Raw genomic sequence first — 17102 nt, forward strand, 5'->3', positions numbered from 1 at the left:
GCAGGGCATGCTGCCTGCAAGGGGGGGCACCCAGCACGCACGGGGGGGGGGGAGCAGCGATGGTACCCTGCCAGGATCACGCTGCCGGGGGCGGTACACTCCCCCCCCACTCCTCTTCCTCTGCCAGTGTCCAGAAGAAATCTTTAAACAGGAGTCCTTCTACACTCTTGTTGACACTGCTCATGTTTCAGTTGAAGAGCAATTTGAGCAGCTTGAATCTCACAGAATACATGGAAATTCTTGTACCACTTTGAAAAGCTACCATTCACTGTATGAATCTACGCAGAGCCCCCCCCAATGGCAACCACTTCAACCTTGAGGGGTGCAGATCTTTGTGTTGAGCTGGGCCATCTCTGTCACACTCTACTACCTGGAATAGACTAACCACAAGGTGCCCTGCAGTGTGTGCACGACACCAAAATGACTGGTGTCTTATCAAATAGCTGGGTAGCACTACAAATTCTCCTGAGGCTTCCGGTTGTATTTGTTAGTGGTGAGCTTCTTAAAATGGAAACTCATCAAACCACACCTGTATTTGCCATGGCAGATGAGAGGTTCACATCACTTGCTGTCTGATCCATCAAGAATGACATTGCTAAAAATCTTGATCCTTCAGCTACTTTGCTATGGTTGCACAAGCCAAAGCTAGACAAAAACAAAAAAAACACATGTGACACAGAAGAACTCTCAAAAGTTTTACCTTTAGCATTTATTTATTTTTTTTGCTTTGTAGCAGTTCCTATATTTTGGTACCCTTTCTTTATTTCAGAATACAAATTTTTACTCTTTAAAAATAATAAATAAAAATTGTAAATAAAAGAGGTAAACCAGCTGGTTTCTTAGTTTATAGCTTTGTTTTATTATTGTTATAAATATAGTGCTTATAATTTTTATAGTGTTTGAAGTGCTAGCCACTTACCACCTTGCCTCAAAGAAAAACTGTGTCCACTGATTTTTACCCAGCACAAATAACATCAAAATGGAAATGAAAGACAACAACAACAACAACAACAAAGATAATGGAAGGAATATCATTTTTGTAGTTAGTATCCAAAGAAACTTTAGAAACTTGGGAAAATACAGGTTACATTTTAAATGTTTTAAAATAGTTTTTAATCTGTGACAATTTATTATTATTATTATTATTATTATTATTATTATTATTATTATTATTGCTGGGTTGGGGGGTGGGATAAACGTTTAGTTGGGGTTGGGGATTATTTTAATTTTAGTATAACTGTAATTTTTATTTTATTTTTAGTTTCTACTGTTGCATTGGTTTATTGTATAGTCTGTATAACGTGTTCTGTTCTGTTCCCATCACTCAGCCCAGACACTGAGATCCAGCTCAGAGGGCCTTCTGGTGGTTCCCTCACTGCGAGAAGTGAAGTTACAGGGAACCAGAGGGCCTTCTTGGTGGTGGCACCCGCCCTGTGGAATGCCCTCCCATTAGATGTCAAGAAAATAAGCAACTATCTATCTTACTTTTAAAAGAAATCTGAAGGCAGCCCTGTTTGGGGAAGTTGTTAATGCCTAATGTTTTACCATTTTTTATGTGCTGCAAGCCACCCAGAGAGGCTGGTATTATTATTATTATTATTATTATTATTATTATTATTAATGCCACCCTAGCTCACTGCAGACAGCACACTGAGCACAGCTTGGTGACCATCCAGCTTGTGTATGGTCAGGGGCATACCTAAGGGTCGGTCAGGTTGGCACCTGCCAAAGGCACAGGCCTGGGGTGTGTGTATTTGTGCGTGCACCAAAAGCCATGCCTCTCCACTCTGGCTGTTCCAGGTGGCCTGGCTCCTCTGCCAAAGACTCCTCTGCCAAAGGTGCAAGTGATTCGGGGGGTTGTACCAACGCAGCGCCTTGCCAAGGGCAAAAGGGTGCCTAGGAACACCTCTGTGTAGAGTAGGCTATATTCCACACAAAAGGAAGACATTTCTACACACACACACACACACACACACACACACACACACACACACCATCCATTCTGGCAAGCAAGTTATCAAAATTCAAGGACACATTTCACCCAGGCAGAAGCGCTCAATGAGGCTTAGTGAGGGGTGTGGCTTAGGGAGTGGGGGTGTGATCTGGAAGAGGCCTGAGGGCCAGACAGGGAGTTCTGGAAGGCCAAGCCAGAGTTCAGCCCACCAGGGGTAGCTGCTGACAGAAAAGACTCCTGGCTGCTGTGGATCTTGGAGAGGCACTGCCCAATCAGAGGAGATAATACTGAACTGGTCTGATCTGGTATAAGGCAGATTCTTATATTGTGTTTTGTTTAGTTTTAGAGATCTGGATCTCTGATGACGTTGTGTCTTTTAGGCTTGACTGGCATTGCTCAGCAGTGGGACTGAGAAGACTCAAGTTTGTATCCTCACTCAGTCACGAAACTCATAAGATGGTGCCACGATTAATTGGACCTGCCTCAAAGCGTGTTGTGAAAGGAGGGGGCAGAGATACTTAGCAGAAAGTTGGGAGAAAGGAAGCAAATAAATGCCTTAGAGGCATGTATGTTTAAAAGCAACATCCTGCTATGCTGTGGCACAGAGAACCAACTCTGGGGCTTAGATGTAGCTCAGATTAAGGCATGGTGAACATTGTTATTGTTGCTGCTGTTTTGTTAATTAATAAAATGTGTTGGCCACCCTTTATCTGAAGATCACAGGGTGGTTCACAAGATAAAAATGCAAAATGAGAGCACAAAATGCAGCAGGGCGAGGACTGGTGTTATATGATCAAACCTCACTCCAGTCACATTCAAAGGCAGCCCCATATATAATGCATTACAGTAATTTAACCTAGAGTTTACCAGAGTGTAGGCAGCAGAAGCCAGACTATCCCTACCCAGATAAAGTTGCTACTAGCAGAAGCTGGTGCAAGGCACTCTGAGCCACTGAAGACTCTTGTGCCTCCAGTGACAGCGGTAGACCCAGAAGTGCCCCCAAACTGTGCACAGGCTGAACTCCACCTATGCAATCAAAGGAGCCATACACTAACAATCCTTCAGTCTTATCTGGAATGAGCTTCAATTTATTGGCTCTAATCCAGCTCACCATGGGAAATTAATGCTGGTCTAGCTAATTCACTGCCATACCTGCTATTGTAAAGGAGAATTAGGTTAAATGCACCTGAGTGGGGGCGGGGGCAGGGAGGCAGGCAGGGAGTAGTAGTATCAGAAACATGCCTAACTGTAGATTTATATAAAGTAGCTGCATTCACACAGCACTTTATTCAATTTTTCTGATGTTAATTTCCACATTATATTTGAACTTTCATATGAATTAAAGCCACTTCCAGAATACAGCAGAATATAGACCATAACATGGAAATGAGCACTAAACGTTATCTGTATTCCACTATATTTCTGGAAGTGGCTTTTGCATTGTGTGGAAGCTCAGATATATTGTGGAAATTAACAGTTACAGAAATGTCTGGGAAAGGAACAAGCCGCCCTAGGAATGCAACTCTTGTCACACTGACCATTCAGCTGTGTCCCTTTCCTAACATTTCTTACCATGGGATTTAGCCTTTTCACTGCTGCATATTGACTTGGCCATTTTCATCAAGCTATCAACATAAAAATATAATAGTGAGAATAGAAACCCAGAGTTTTAATCCTTAAGTGGCCAAAATGGCTCCACTCACGGACAAGGGGGAACCTCTACATTTTGTATAGGTTCAGAACATCATTCCGGGGAAGACGACCCCCCCCCCAAAAAAAAAATTAGCGAGGCGAAGCCTGAGCCTGCAGAGTCGGTTCATAAGGCTAACTGTTTGGATCCAATAATGGGCGGGCGGGCGGGGGGGGGGAGTCCAGGGAAAGGGCGTGGCTGGCTAGAACCCTGGACAGTCGTGCTCTGCACTGCAACACTTTATTGCAGGTAATAGTAACAGTGAAATTATATCTTTAAAGAAAGAGCACGACAAAAGACGTGACGGGTTGCGAACCAGGCGTGGCTAAAAGGGAAGGGGGTGGGCCGAGTCGTTCCACGGGAAATACTCGGGGCCCTGCATTGGGAAGGCCGGAAAAGGCAAGGGGTGTCTGGCTGGCCGGCCGGGGAAAGGCTCCGCCTGCCCGCCTTCCCTTTGCGCAGAGAGCCTCGCTCTTCTCCTTTGGCACCCAGTCCTTCGAGCTGTCGTAGCTGCGTCAGAGCCTCCCCGGCGGTATAAATAAGAGCGAGCGTGAGCAGCAGTCCGCAGAGCAGCCTCTCCCCTTCTGTTAGACGGCGGCATCTTCTCCTCTTCCTCTTCCTCCCCTTCTCGCAGCGCCGAGCGGCAGCCGACACCATGAGCACCTACGGCTACGAGACTTACTTCCCGTCGTACAAACGGCGCTATGTGGACAGCTCCCGGGTGCACCTGTCCAGCGCTCGGAGCAGCAGCGGCGGCGGCGGCGGCTATGGGGTGGCTCGCTCCACTTATTCGAGCCTCTCGGCGCCCGTCTCGTCGGTGTCGGTGCGCCGGAGCTACACGTCGTCCTCCTCCTCCCTGCTGCCCTCGGTGGACAGCCTGGACCTGACCCAGGTGGCGGCGATCAGCAACGACCTGAAGACCATCCGGAGCCAGGAGAAGGCTCAGCTGCAGGACCTGAACGACCGCTTCGCCTGCTTCATCGAGCGCGTCCACGAACTGGAGCAGCAGAACAAGGTGCTGGAAGCCGAGCTGCTGGTGCTGCGGCAGAAGCACTCCGAGCCGTCGAGGTTCCGCGCGCTGTACGAGCAGGAGATCCGCGAGCTGCGCCTGGCCACCGAGGAGGCCACCCACGAGAAGCAGGCACTGCAGGGCGAGCGGGAGAGCCTGGAGGAGACCCTGCGGGCCATGCAGGCGCGCTACGAGGAGGAGATCCTCAGCCGCGAGGACGCCGAGGCCCGCCTGCTGGAGGTGCGCAAAGGTGCCGACGAGGCGGCGCTGGCCCGCGCCGAGCTGGAGAAGCGCATCGACAGCCTCCTCGACGAGCTGGCTTTCCTCAAGAAGGTGCACGAGGAAGAGCTGGCCGAGCTCCAGGCCCAGATCCAGTACGCTCACCTCTCCGTCGAGATGGACGTCTCGGCCAAGCCGGACCTCTCCTCCGCCCTGCGCGACATCCGCGCCCAGTACGAGAAGCTGGCGGCCCGCAACATGCAGAACGCCGAAGAGTGGTTCCGCAGCCGCTTCACCGTCCTCACCGAGAGCGCCGCCAAGAACACCGACGCCGTCCGCGCCGCCAAGGACGAGGTCTCCGAGAGCCGGCGCCTCCTCAAGGCCAAGACGCTGGAGATTGAAGCCACCCGTGGCATGAACGAAGCCCTCGAGAAGCAGCTGCAGGAGCTGGAGGAAAAGCAGAACGCCGACATCGCCTCCCTCCAGGTGGGTCTTTATCCTTTTATTACACTGACACCCCCACCATTCTTCCAAGGAGCCCCCCCCCCCAAAGCGCTGGCGACTGGTCCGGGTCACCCACTGAGCTTTTATGGCTGAATTCTGGGGATTTGTAGGTCTGGTGGCACTCCCGACCCAGGGATGGGGAGCCTGTGCTCTTCCAGAGCCCACCAGCTTCGCTGGCTGGGGCTGAGGAGAAGTGGAGAGCAACAACCTCTGGAGGGGCGCAGGTTTCCAATCCCTGGCTCTTAGGATGCTGGTGGAGTTTTTGTTGAGCGCATTTCATTTGCAACCAGACAGAAGAGAGGAGAGAGCATGAATGAGAGGAGCCAACCCAATACACCTTTTTTTGCTGTCCAAGGCAGAGCAGAAAATGGTGTCCTTCTCTTCCCTCTCCCAGAAGGAAACTAAGTACAACTGCAGTCCTATACGCACTGAGTAGATCTGCATTGGAGTGCATGATTAATAGCTATCAGTTTGCTGCCCTTTCATGACACCTCAAAATCAGCTGCCTGGGGCAACTACCTCACTGCCTCATGGTAGCAGCCACCCACCCCACCCTGCCCATGGGAGGAGGTATCCTCTCCTCTGCAACTGAGTGGGGAGAAGCTAACGCTGGCATCCCCCCCCCGCTCTGTTTCCTTTGTATGAAAGAGAGTCTCCATGCTTTATGCAGCCATGAGTGTGCATATGCCTCCCCACCCCCAAGATGGGTGGCAGGATTTTTATAAGAGAAAAAAAGCAGAGGGGGAAAAGGTTAACTTCAGCATAGACACACTGCTTTCAGACTTTGAAAAGCACAGTTGTGTGTGTCTTTTAACACCTTTGTACTTTGGCTTGGGCAGCTGCTATCCAATGATAGGGTCCAAGGTGGGTGTAAGGATGTGTAGCTCTCATCCAGACATTTTCTGTTTGCCAGAGGACACAATGGGTGTGTCTGCAGCAGACATTTCTGCTGCACAAGGCAGACCCACTCTGACTTGACAGACGTCTTAAGCACTGACTGGGAAGCCACTTCCGATGCCATCAATGGCGCTTACTTTCAGGTGGCATCTTCTCATTTAAGGTAGAGTGTTTGGGACCCCTGAGACACGGGCTTGAAGTGAGTCAACCCCAGAACTTGTTCAGCTAGAAAATGCATAGAAATAGCCCAGTGCTCTTAATAACAGTCCGTGTGGCATGTGTGCTTGCTAATGAATAGGTATTAGCATGGTTTCTTCCCCGGCTCCCCATCCCCAATTTTTATTTTCCAAGCAATTTTGTATTGTGACATTTCCCTCTTTCACTCACTCACTTACCCACTCACTCTCATCAGTGTGGAGATTCAGTCAGATTGAGACTGAACTGTATGACTGGGCAGGAAAAATGATGTATCTCCATGTGTGGCATGAGGTTGCCAACTATCTACTTTGCACCCCCTTTTTTCTCTCCCATGCAAGTATGTAATTTGACTATGAATCTTAAGTAAATTCTGCTGAAACCAATGGAGGGTGGTCTAGAACACCACCCTAATCCACAGCTCAAGATGCTTGGGATTTAGCCTATTATAATGCAAAGTGGGAAGAAGTTTGCTTGGGTACATGGTTTTAATGGACTCTTCTTCCAGGAAAGGGGTTTTAGAAAACATTGTCCAGCCTCATGGATCTCCATGAGATTTATCTGTGCAGTCCCATAAGCACTCACTTGGTAGTTGGGTTATGTCATAGTAAACACAAATGTCATATATCTGTTTAAATTCTGCTTAGATTGTGAATTAGGCTGCTTGTTTGGGTCTTTAGGAGGTCTCATCACAACACCCTTTGAATCAAATACGTGCCCTTTATCTGGTTACCACATGACACATCTAAGGAGAAGGAAACAGGTCCTTTCCACCGCATATCACAGTAGGCATTATTATGTATTATCTGTCACTTTTGCCCATAGATGCACCACCAGGCAAATCTTGCTGAGTTTGTAAAAGTCACCCATCAAATGGCAATGTCCCCTGTATCCATCACCCCTTGATAACTTTCTTCTCAATCAGTCCATGTTAGATGTTTGAGACATTTTGGGATCTACGCAAGTTCAATACTGCCATGATTAAAGTGTTTATGTTGGCTAAAATTCACGCATTCCATTTAATACATTTGGAGAATGTAATTCCTGTCTCTTGTCCTAGACAAAGAGCTAGGTTTTCTCATCCTAACAAAACGTGGCAGCAGCCTCCTAGTAGGTATTGGTGCAATGCACCAACATCTGCTGGAGGATGCACCAACATCCACCTCCACTTTTGCCCCACCCAGTTTAACCTGGGAGCTGTCCAGCACACCAGGGTCTGAAACCAATGCCTGTTTGCTGCAATACAAGATTCCTAGCCATGTAACAATGTTATCTATCCTTTTTATCCTTAAGTTCTAAGGCACCAGCTGTATCACCACACACCACACAAACCTATCTAGATTTAAGCCAATTTATTCCCTGGGGTCTTCAATATTTAAAGGGAACTAAATAATCTTTGTAGCATCATATGACTGGAGGTTGAGTCTAATCTAGTCCCTTGATTCTAATCTAGCCCCTTGTGATAAAGCATAATTCAGAATCAAAATCTTAAATCTAGATTCCAATTTATCTAGCTCAATTCATTTTTAAACTAGGCTGTATGGGAGGTTTTGGAGTTGGTAGAGATTTTAAAAATGCAATTTCTTGTTACACTAAGACCTAAATTCAGGGTCACCCCATAATTTATCGAACAAAGTTTGGTAAGAACAAGAGCAAATGAACTTAAACCCTTGTAATGCGTCTGACTTAAATTTTCTTCTGTTTTAATTCTTGTTACTTTGTGGTGCCTTGCAAAAAAAAAAAAAAGGACAGTGCTAAGAATACATTAAATAGTAAGTTCCATTGTTGTTGTTTCTAAATGGAAAGTTCTCAAAATGAAAAAAGAGGGGGGAAACCACCTTTCAAAACTGATATGGAAATGATATGGAAAAGCTGATATGAAACTCCTCACTTTGGCAACTATACAATATATTCCCAGTTCAATATATTCCTGCATTGTATTGGGGTACCTTCCAACTCTACAATTCTATGATTCTATCTATGATTCAATGATATCTGCAGGGATAGAGAGAGAAAAAATCTGTTATAAAATGCTCCCTGTTATGAAACAAAGAATTAGAAATACTCCAGTTAATTCAGATAAATAACTGTTACAATTTAATAGGCAGCACAAACTATAAAATTATTAAGCTTCAGCTTTTGGATCAAAACTATACATACAATACAATCCTAAGCCTACTTACTCAGAAGTAAGTCCCGTTGCATCCTTTGTCTCATTATAAGCAATGAAGTTAAAACTAGCATAAAACCAAATGTTCCAGTTTCTCTGGACTTAGCATTATAGTCAACAGCTAAAATCAAATACATGCTATTAACAATGCATAGTTAAAGTACTATTCAGTTACATGAATATAATTTTAATTCTGGGTGTTTGCTTGTATGTGTGATTCTTCATAAGGATTATATTAAAATAAATGATGTTTCTTTGTTTATGCCATGCCTATTTGTTATTATGCTGGAAGACTGAACTAAAAAGCTGCTATCCAATGAACAGGAAACTGTGTTAATTCTTCATGACTTTCATTAGCAAGATCATGCTAAAAAATTCAAATGATACAGGGAAAATTAATGATAAGCGCAGGGAAAAAGAACTACCGGGAGCTCATTATGCATTAAACAACCCTCTAAATGTAGCCTTTGAGGACTGCAAATGGAATATGTTCTTGTCAATTTGACCTACAATTTAGTAAAATAGCAGCAGCTGAATTTAAGATTGACTGTTTCTGGAGTTTGATCTGATGAAACAAGTTCCAGAATCATAGCCATATTACTCTGTTGCTGCAAAACCAGTCTTTTTGCACAATATAAAGACCAACACATTTATTATGGCACAAGCTTTTGTAGACTCAAATCTGCTTCACCAGATGCACTGCCTAGCCCTCGGGTTCCCATCATGGCATCTATGGGCACCACATCAATCTCAGAAAATCCTTGGTACTCAACAAGGTTCCAGGCCCCTCTGAAGTTTTAAGCTTCTTCTTTTTTTTAGTGGATTTTTGTTTTGGTTGCTTGGGGAAAGTGTGCCTGTTTTGGGATGTATTGCCTGTTTCTTTCTATCTCTGATTTGTTTGGGTTTGAGGGAGGGGGGAGGTTTTGAGCACCACCAGTTTTTCTTCTTTGAAACAGGCATCTTGCGAGCCTCTTAGATGTGTTCCCAGATCCAAAAAGGTTGGGAACACTTCATCTAGCCCATGAAATCTGATGTGACAATGTTTCTTAGTCTTTAAGGGGCTGCAAGAGTGCAAACTTACCTATATCAGCAGCGAGTTAAAGTGAGTTCAATGGGACGTTCTCCTAAGTTTGTAGCCTTAGCTGGTTTTTGAATGAGACCAGCATTATAAGAAGATTTTGTCCAATCTACAGCAAGTGAAGTAAAGAAAGCAAAGGGAATAGGTGTGTCTTGGGCTTCTGTGAATTGTGCCCATTATGTAGAAGCATTATGTTAGGACAGGTTGGGTATAAACTCGCTTTCTTTAAATCTTAAATCAATTTTAAAAAAATTGTGGACCAGGTTTCTAGCCCCATTCTTAACCATGGATAACGACAACAAATTCAGCAGTGAAAAAAATTGATTTAGGCTGTGAACACACAGAGCACTTAAAGTAGCCCCCCCCCCCGGATTCTGAGAACTGTTGTTTACCAGAGCTGCAGTTCCCACCATCCTTAGCAAACTACAGTTCCTGGGAATCTTGCAGGAGGTGTATTTAAAATATATGGCATGTACCCAGCATAACACATAGGGCATACAGAGTAGACCAGCTTAGAATAAATACAACTCTATTTTTCAAACCCTCCTTAAAGTTGTTTGGTTTTTTTAATTTGTGGAAATGCAAACAAGCTTGTGATGGGTTACATGAAAAAAAGTTAGACGTTTCAGATACCTTTTGAAATTTCAAGCATTACAAAGTGACTGGACCACTGAATGTGAGGAACACTCTCCTTTGTCAAGGAAGAAAGAATGTAGCCTCTGACCCATCCAATGGTAGCATTTCTCTGAATTTTACTAGAATGAACGAGTTCGTGCTCTTATCTCTGTCCTTGCTCCCAACAGGATACAGTCAGCAAATTAGAAAATGAACTGAGAACTACAAAGAGTGAAATGGCTAGGTATCTGAAGGAGTATCAGGATCTTCTCAATGTGAAAATGGCTCTGGACATTGAAATCGCAGCATACAGGTAATCTCAGAAAAATGTTCAGCAATCACAGATTTATTTATCCCTCCTTCTAAAAATAAATAAATGTATTTTTTATTTTTATTTTTGTGTTGAAGACTGTGGTCCTAATTCACCTTTTTATTTAAGTGCTTTCAGCTGAAATTGGTGGTGGCCTTTACACATGCAATGTTTGACAACGGGAGTTAAATATTTCGTTCAGTTTCTCTGCTTCAGCTAGTTCCAAAATAACGAATTGTAACTGATTTCTAACATATGATTTTACTGAAAACTTAGAATTAACACTTTTGTTGGCATTTGGCAAGCAGTATAGCTGTGAGCTGCATTGATCTTTCACAGACCAGTGAAGATTTAAAAATTGACAAAGCTTCTAAATAGATTTCATGACCAGACTTCATGGCCATTGAAAGTATGAAAGTATTGAAAGTATGGCCATGAAGGCCATGAAGTTCATGAAGGCACTTTGAAGGCAGCCTCAACACCATCACAACCATCTAGTGAGGGTGATCCCATGTGAAAATTAACATCTGAGTATCAGTCCTCAGCTGACATGAATCCCATGTGAAAATGAACATCTGAGTGTCAGTCCTCAGCTGACATGAATCCCATGTGAAAATGAACATCTGAGTGTCAGTCCTCAGCTGACATGAATCATGAATCCTGCCCCCAAATGATGCCACATACAGCCTTGGTCATCTGCAGTTTCTTTGAGCAGATGAAGACTCTGTCTCAAAGAAATGGTTGCCCAGCTTTGATGGTGATGATCATGCATAGCTCCTCAACAGATGGCACCAGATGGAGAAGATGGGAGCCTCCTGACTCTCAGACATGTTCTGGGAGTAGTTGGAACGCACCCAAAGGGTGCATTTTGGAAACTGAAGCTCAGCAGATTATATGTATTTTATAAAATTATAGTTTCAGACAAATAGAAGATCAGGCCATGCCCTCAATGTCACAAACTAAAAAGACAAGGGAAGGTGGGTAGAAGGCAAAAAGTAGAGAACAGAGATCTGTTTGATGATGTCAGAAGAGTGTGGCAAGCTTGAAATGGGTGCTTCTATGCCCCTGAGCCCAGGCTGCTTGCTTTCTGAGAGCAGAAGCCATCTCCTCAGGGCTGCTTCTTTGGTTTGGGCATGTAAATATGGTTGATTTGTGTGTGTGTGTGTGTGTGTGTGTGTGTGTGTCTGAGCGCATGCATTTTACTCATGGTAAATCCATTGACATGATATCATTGTCTAATAGCAATCTTCTTTAATAAATTTCCATCTTGGTTTCTATTATTCTGATTGCCTGATGCTCATGTGCTTCTTCCTCCCCCTCCCCCAGGAAACTTCTGGAAGGTGAAGAGACCCGGCTTAGTTTCACCAGCGTTGGAAGCATTAGCAGTGGTTATACGCAGAGCGGCTCCACCTTTGGAAGGTCAGCCTACAGCGGTTTGCAGAGCAGTTCCTACTTGATGTCCGCCCGCTCCTTCCCTGCCTATTACTCCAGCCATGTGCAAGAAGAACAGATTGAAGTGGAGGAGACAATTGAAGCATCCAAAGTAGAAGAGGCCAAAGAGTCTCCCCCTTCAGAAGGAGAGGAAGAGGAGAAAGAAGAAGGGGAAGGAGAGGGAGAAGGGGAAGGAGAGGAAGAAGGTACAGTTGCTGTTTTCTCCCTTCCCTAACAAAAAGAGCACACAGTACAACAATAGTATATATCAACAGTTATTAAAGTGTAAGATTGGCCTTGCTAGCCAGTAGAGGAGCTTTAGCCTGTAGATACTGATTTTTATAAAACAACAACAACACTTTTGCTGATATGAAAAACATAGTATGATATGTAAGGATTTATTTATTTATTTAAAAAAACACTAGTAAGTTAATCTCAGAAATTTGCACATTTGAAGTTTCTTATCTGAATTTGCTTTGGTTCCAATTACTTCAATGAGATGGTGTCCATTATGGAGCAGAGTGCTGTTGGTTCCAGTGTATTCTTTATTCCATTTAAACAGAACTATTTGCAGAATCAAAGAATCCAAGATTAGCTAAAATCAGAAAAATAATTTTTAAAATCTCTTTTGAAGACTTCAGAAACAGGGCTGGCCCAATATGTTCTGCTACTTGAGGTAAAGCATGAACCCCCTTCTTCCCCATCATGGTGCATAGTATCCCTGGGCATGCACAGAAACTGCTTTAAAGGAACCTTCTCATTCAGATTAATAAGTAGAGCAAACATAGGGTTGTAGCCAATGCTAGTCCTATTCAGAGTGGATGCACTGAAATTAATGAACCTCACTTCCACTGGATGTCTGACTAATCCAAAAAGCTCTTCATAAACTTTGACTTATTTCAAGCACCCGCCTTCTGGACAAAACAGAGTTTCCCCTTGTTGGAATTTAAACCCATCCTCTTTGTACTAATCTAAAAGTAAGAGCTGTTCCACAGTGGAACGAACTCCTTCTGAAGTTGGTGTACTCCTTCGTTAGAGGTTTTTAAGCAGAGGTTGGATGGCCACCTGTCATGGATACTTTAGCTGAGATTCCTGCATTGTAGGAGTTTGGACTAGTTGACCCTTGGGGTCCTTTCCAACTGTACAATTCTATAATTCTGTGATTCTGTGTCTGTGGACTTCAGTGGGTCTGTTTGGAGCAGAATCAGCATTGGCGACAACCCATAATCTACTTTACTATCCATGTTGGGAAGGCCCGGGAAGTGAGGGGGGCAGCTGCTGCCCTTGCCTTCTGCCCCCTTCCTTTGCCTTCTCATGTTGAGAAATGTATTACCATGAAATGCTTTCAAGCAGGGCTTACTCCTGGTCTTCTCCAAGTGACTATAGAACAGCATCCATTGCCAACTCTGCCTCCTTTGTGCTGCAGTGAACCATTCACTCTTTTTGTTGTTGCTGTACCTTTTCTTCCAGGAGCCACGGAAGAAGAATCTAAAGAGGGTGAAGGAGAAGAGGAAGAAGGCGAAGGCGAAGAAGGAGAAGGAGAAGAAGAAGAGGGAGGAGAAGAAGAGGCTGCTGAGGAAGCAGATGAGGGAGAGAAAAAGGAAGGCGAAGATGAACAAGAGGATGCTGGTGAAGAAGAAGCCCCTAAAGAGAAGAAGAAGGATTGATATAGACTTGGATGTAGGTTTCCCAGATAGTTTAAGTGACTGAGCTAAAATTGCTGTGCCATGTATTTAAATCCCCCTACTGTTTTTAGGTTTAAAGAAGTTAATTGTCTCTATGCCTCTGTTCCCCCTCTCCCCCTTTGATGCAAAGGAACCCTAACGCTTGCCATGTGTCCCACTGGCTGCTACCAAACTAAGCATGGTGTCTTCTAATGAGTCCCAGAGCAACGTGCAATTTGACTGATTCAAACCCAAATAGATACCTACGTATATTAAAAATCAAATCAAATCAAATTTTTAAAAAGCAGGGAAGCCAGTAGGGAAGGGGGGGAATATATATATGTCAAAGCTACTTTCAAAGTTGTTCTGGAAACCTTGGATGGTGACTAACAATAATAACAACAATGAAGTCTGTGAAATCAAGCTAGTCAATAAAGTTAAAACAAAGCTGCATACACAATTTTTTGTTGTGTGTCTTCAATATTTCCCATTCATGATGTACTGCAAAAAGTTTACAGCCAATTCTATAAACGATTGGAAGTAAGACTTATCATGTTTTGTAGGGCTTACTCCCACGTAAGCCCTTGTCTGATTGCTACATTTGAAACTAAACACATTGATGGTGAAGAAACCAATGCTGAATGGTGAAATCCATCCATTTCAGTGATGGCAACACCACCAGATGCTCCTGGGCATCTTCAGGAAGCAAGGCTGTGAGAAGCTTTGCTTGAGCATCTCATTTATTGCCTGAAGAGCTTCCACATGCAACAGTGAGCAACTTTAAGCCTGCCTCTGGTGGAAAATAATTGTTGGAGCCAAGATAATGAAACAAAAAGAGTGTGAAGAGGATGTGTTGGGATAACACTGAAAGTGATTCCTCTCAAAAGCTTTGCAGAGTAGAATAGTGAAAAGGGAAATCACACCTCTGGTGTCCTCATTAAGAATAGGCAGGCAGGAAATCATCACACATTTCCCCTGGAATAATCCCAATCAGATGAGGAGGACATAACACCCTTCAACTCAAGAGTGGGGGACTTGTAGCTCTCCAAACATTGTTGGACTACCATTATTCCTAACCATTGACTTTGCTGATTGCTGGAGCTTACGGGAGTCCAACAACATCTGGAGGGTCATATCCCTCCTTAACATCTAAGGAACCATTCACTAGCACAGCCCGTGTAATTCCCAATTAAATGGATCATGTAAATTAAATGGGTTAATCTTGGCCCAGCACAAACAGCATCTTGTGGTATCTTTCAAGCTAACAGTTATTGTGGCAGAAGAATGGCCCACATCACGTGATGCACTGTAAATTTCACTGTAAAGAGTGGTGCCACAGGATACAGAGAAGGAGTGAGTAGCACACTGAAATGAAACAAAGGGGCAGCATCTGGACTGGGTTAGAATCATAGAATCATAGAGTTGGAAGAGACCACAAGGGCCATCGAGTCCAACCCCCTGCCAAGCAGGAAACACCATCAGAGCACTCCTGACATATGGTTGTCAAGCCTCTGCTTAAAGACCTCCAAAGAAGGAGACTCCACCACACTCCTTGGCAGCAAATTCCACTGTCAAACAGCTCTTACTGTCAGGAAGTTCTTCCTAATGTTTAGGTGGAATCTTCTTTCTTGTAGTTTGGATCCATTGCTCTGTGTCCGCTTCTCTGGAGCAGCAGAAAACAACTAATTTGCAAAACTAGAGTTGCAAAACTACTAGTGCTGTGCTGAAATTTCATAGCATTTGCATCCCAAGAGGGGCTTGTCTTCCCAGCAGCACAACAGTGGATTCAGAGGCACCCTAAGCACCATCCCTGTGTCTCTATAATAGACTGCTCCAGCCAGCATGGCCGCTGCCCTCCAGTCCCCACATGGAATTCTGCCCACTTCCTCCCCCTCCTTCCCAGTAGCACTTGCAGAAAACCAGTCCTGTTTCAAAAGGACACCTTTCTTCATGTGGTAACAACACACCACTGTGTTACCCCTGGCCACCCCCTTCTCAATTCTTCTGCTTTTGTCCACTTCCACAAGCCAGGGGAAGGAGAGTATTTGCATGGCTCAGTACTTAGTGCTCCTTGTGTTGCTAATGGTATCACTATCAGTGATGATCTGAACAGGAGAACTGGTCCAGCCTGTGTTTTGCACTGGCCTGGTATCTTCCTTTCATACTCCAAAAATCAGCTAAATTCTACTCCTTTACTAAATTTAGGGTTGAGGGGAGACTACCCCACCCCCCAAAAAACTCTAACAATAATTACCTCCTTTGTAGTCTTGTGGTAGCCAAGGCATGGAGAACATTTGACCCTCCGGATGTTGCTGAACTACAACTCCCATCAGCCCCAAGAAGTGTGGCCAATGGCCATGGATGATAGGAACTGTGATTCATCAGCATCTGGAGGGCCAAAAGTGCCCAACACTTGGGTTAATTTGATGCAGTCTGATAAAGGTATATTAAACCAGGTATCTCCAATCTTTTCAGATCCAGGACCCACTTTCCACCCAAACATCCATTTGGGGACCCATTTCCTAATCTTTTACCATATGATTGTATGGAGGTCATTCTCCTGTTGCAACCCACCTTGGTTCAGTAAGTGGATTGGATAGATTTTAATGAGAAGGAGAGGATAATTTATTTAATAAATGTCCTTTCTCTTTTCACATGTGTGAGAATGCAAGTACCTACAGTAATTCGGCAGAGTTAAAAATCACCACTGTGTATAGCTTACATTTAGAAGCTATTTGGGACAAGGTTGCATAACTTTCTACAACAATTATGATATCCAAGGATGCTTAGGCAGACTTGGATCATCTTCTCCCTCTTTATGTTTCCCTCTTAACAAATTACTCAGACTGTTTAAGTAAACAGGAAAAATACAAGGTTTACTCACATCATAGTCTTGCTCAGATTCAACAATTACAGTGATGAAAATCAGACAGGCAATAATTCTTAAAAGTTACAAAAGTCCATAGTCCAGTTCAAAATGGAGTGCATTCATAGAATCATAGAATAGAATCATAGAATCATAGAGTTGGAAGAGACCACAAGGGCCATCGAGTCCAACCCCCTGCCAAGCAGGAAACACCATCAGAGCACTCCTGACATATGGTTGTCAAGCCTCTGCTTAAAGACCTCCAAAGTAGGAGACTCCACCACACTCCTTGGCAGCAAATTCCACTGTCGAACAGCTCTTACTGTCAGGAAGTTCTTCCTAATGTTTAGGTGGAATCCCCAGAGAGTTTAACAGACATCCTACCCCATTGCAGGTAAGAAGAGTGCGGTGACAGGATGAAGAAGTAAAGGTTAAGTTTCTATTGTTTCCATTTCCACCACGCAAGTTTGGGGATATGGGATCTTAGAGTCCCCTGTCCA

At 44.2% G+C, this 17102-nt stretch overlaps 1 protein-coding gene across 1 annotated transcript; it reads left to right on the top strand.

The window, feature by feature from the left end:
* The first annotated feature begins 3994 nt into the window (after positions 1–3994).
* NEFL (neurofilament light chain) lies at positions 3995–14196 on the top strand. The gene is made up of 4 exons (XM_082200897.1): positions 3995–5358; positions 10520–10644; positions 11968–12278; positions 13543–14196. The coding sequence occupies exons 1-4, from the start codon at positions 4300–4302 to the stop codon at positions 13737–13739; spliced, it is 1692 nt and encodes a 563-aa protein (XP_082057023.1). The 5' UTR covers positions 3995–4299; the 3' UTR covers positions 13740–14196.
* The last annotated feature ends 2906 nt before the right edge of the window (positions 14197–17102 follow it).

The sequence above is a fragment of the Podarcis vaucheri genome (genome assembly GCF_965113315.1).
Source record: "Podarcis vaucheri genome assembly, chromosome: 15".
Lineage (NCBI taxonomy): Eukaryota > Metazoa > Chordata > Lepidosauria > Squamata > Lacertidae > Podarcis > Podarcis vaucheri.

Bases quoted from the DNA above. Each gene is read 5' to 3' on its own strand.
- NEFL (XM_082200897.1), top strand. From the start codon at position 4,300: ATGAGCACCTACGGCTACGAGACTTACTTCCCGTCGTACAAACGGCGC. The intron at 5,359-10,519 runs GTGGGTCTTTAT...TGCTCCCAACAG, and splicing joins CCGACATCGCCTCCCTCCAG to GATACAGTCAGCAAATTAGA. The intron at 10,645-11,967 runs GTAATCTCAGAA...CCCCTCCCCCAG, and splicing joins ATTGAAATCGCAGCATACAG to GAAACTTCTGGAAGGTGAAG.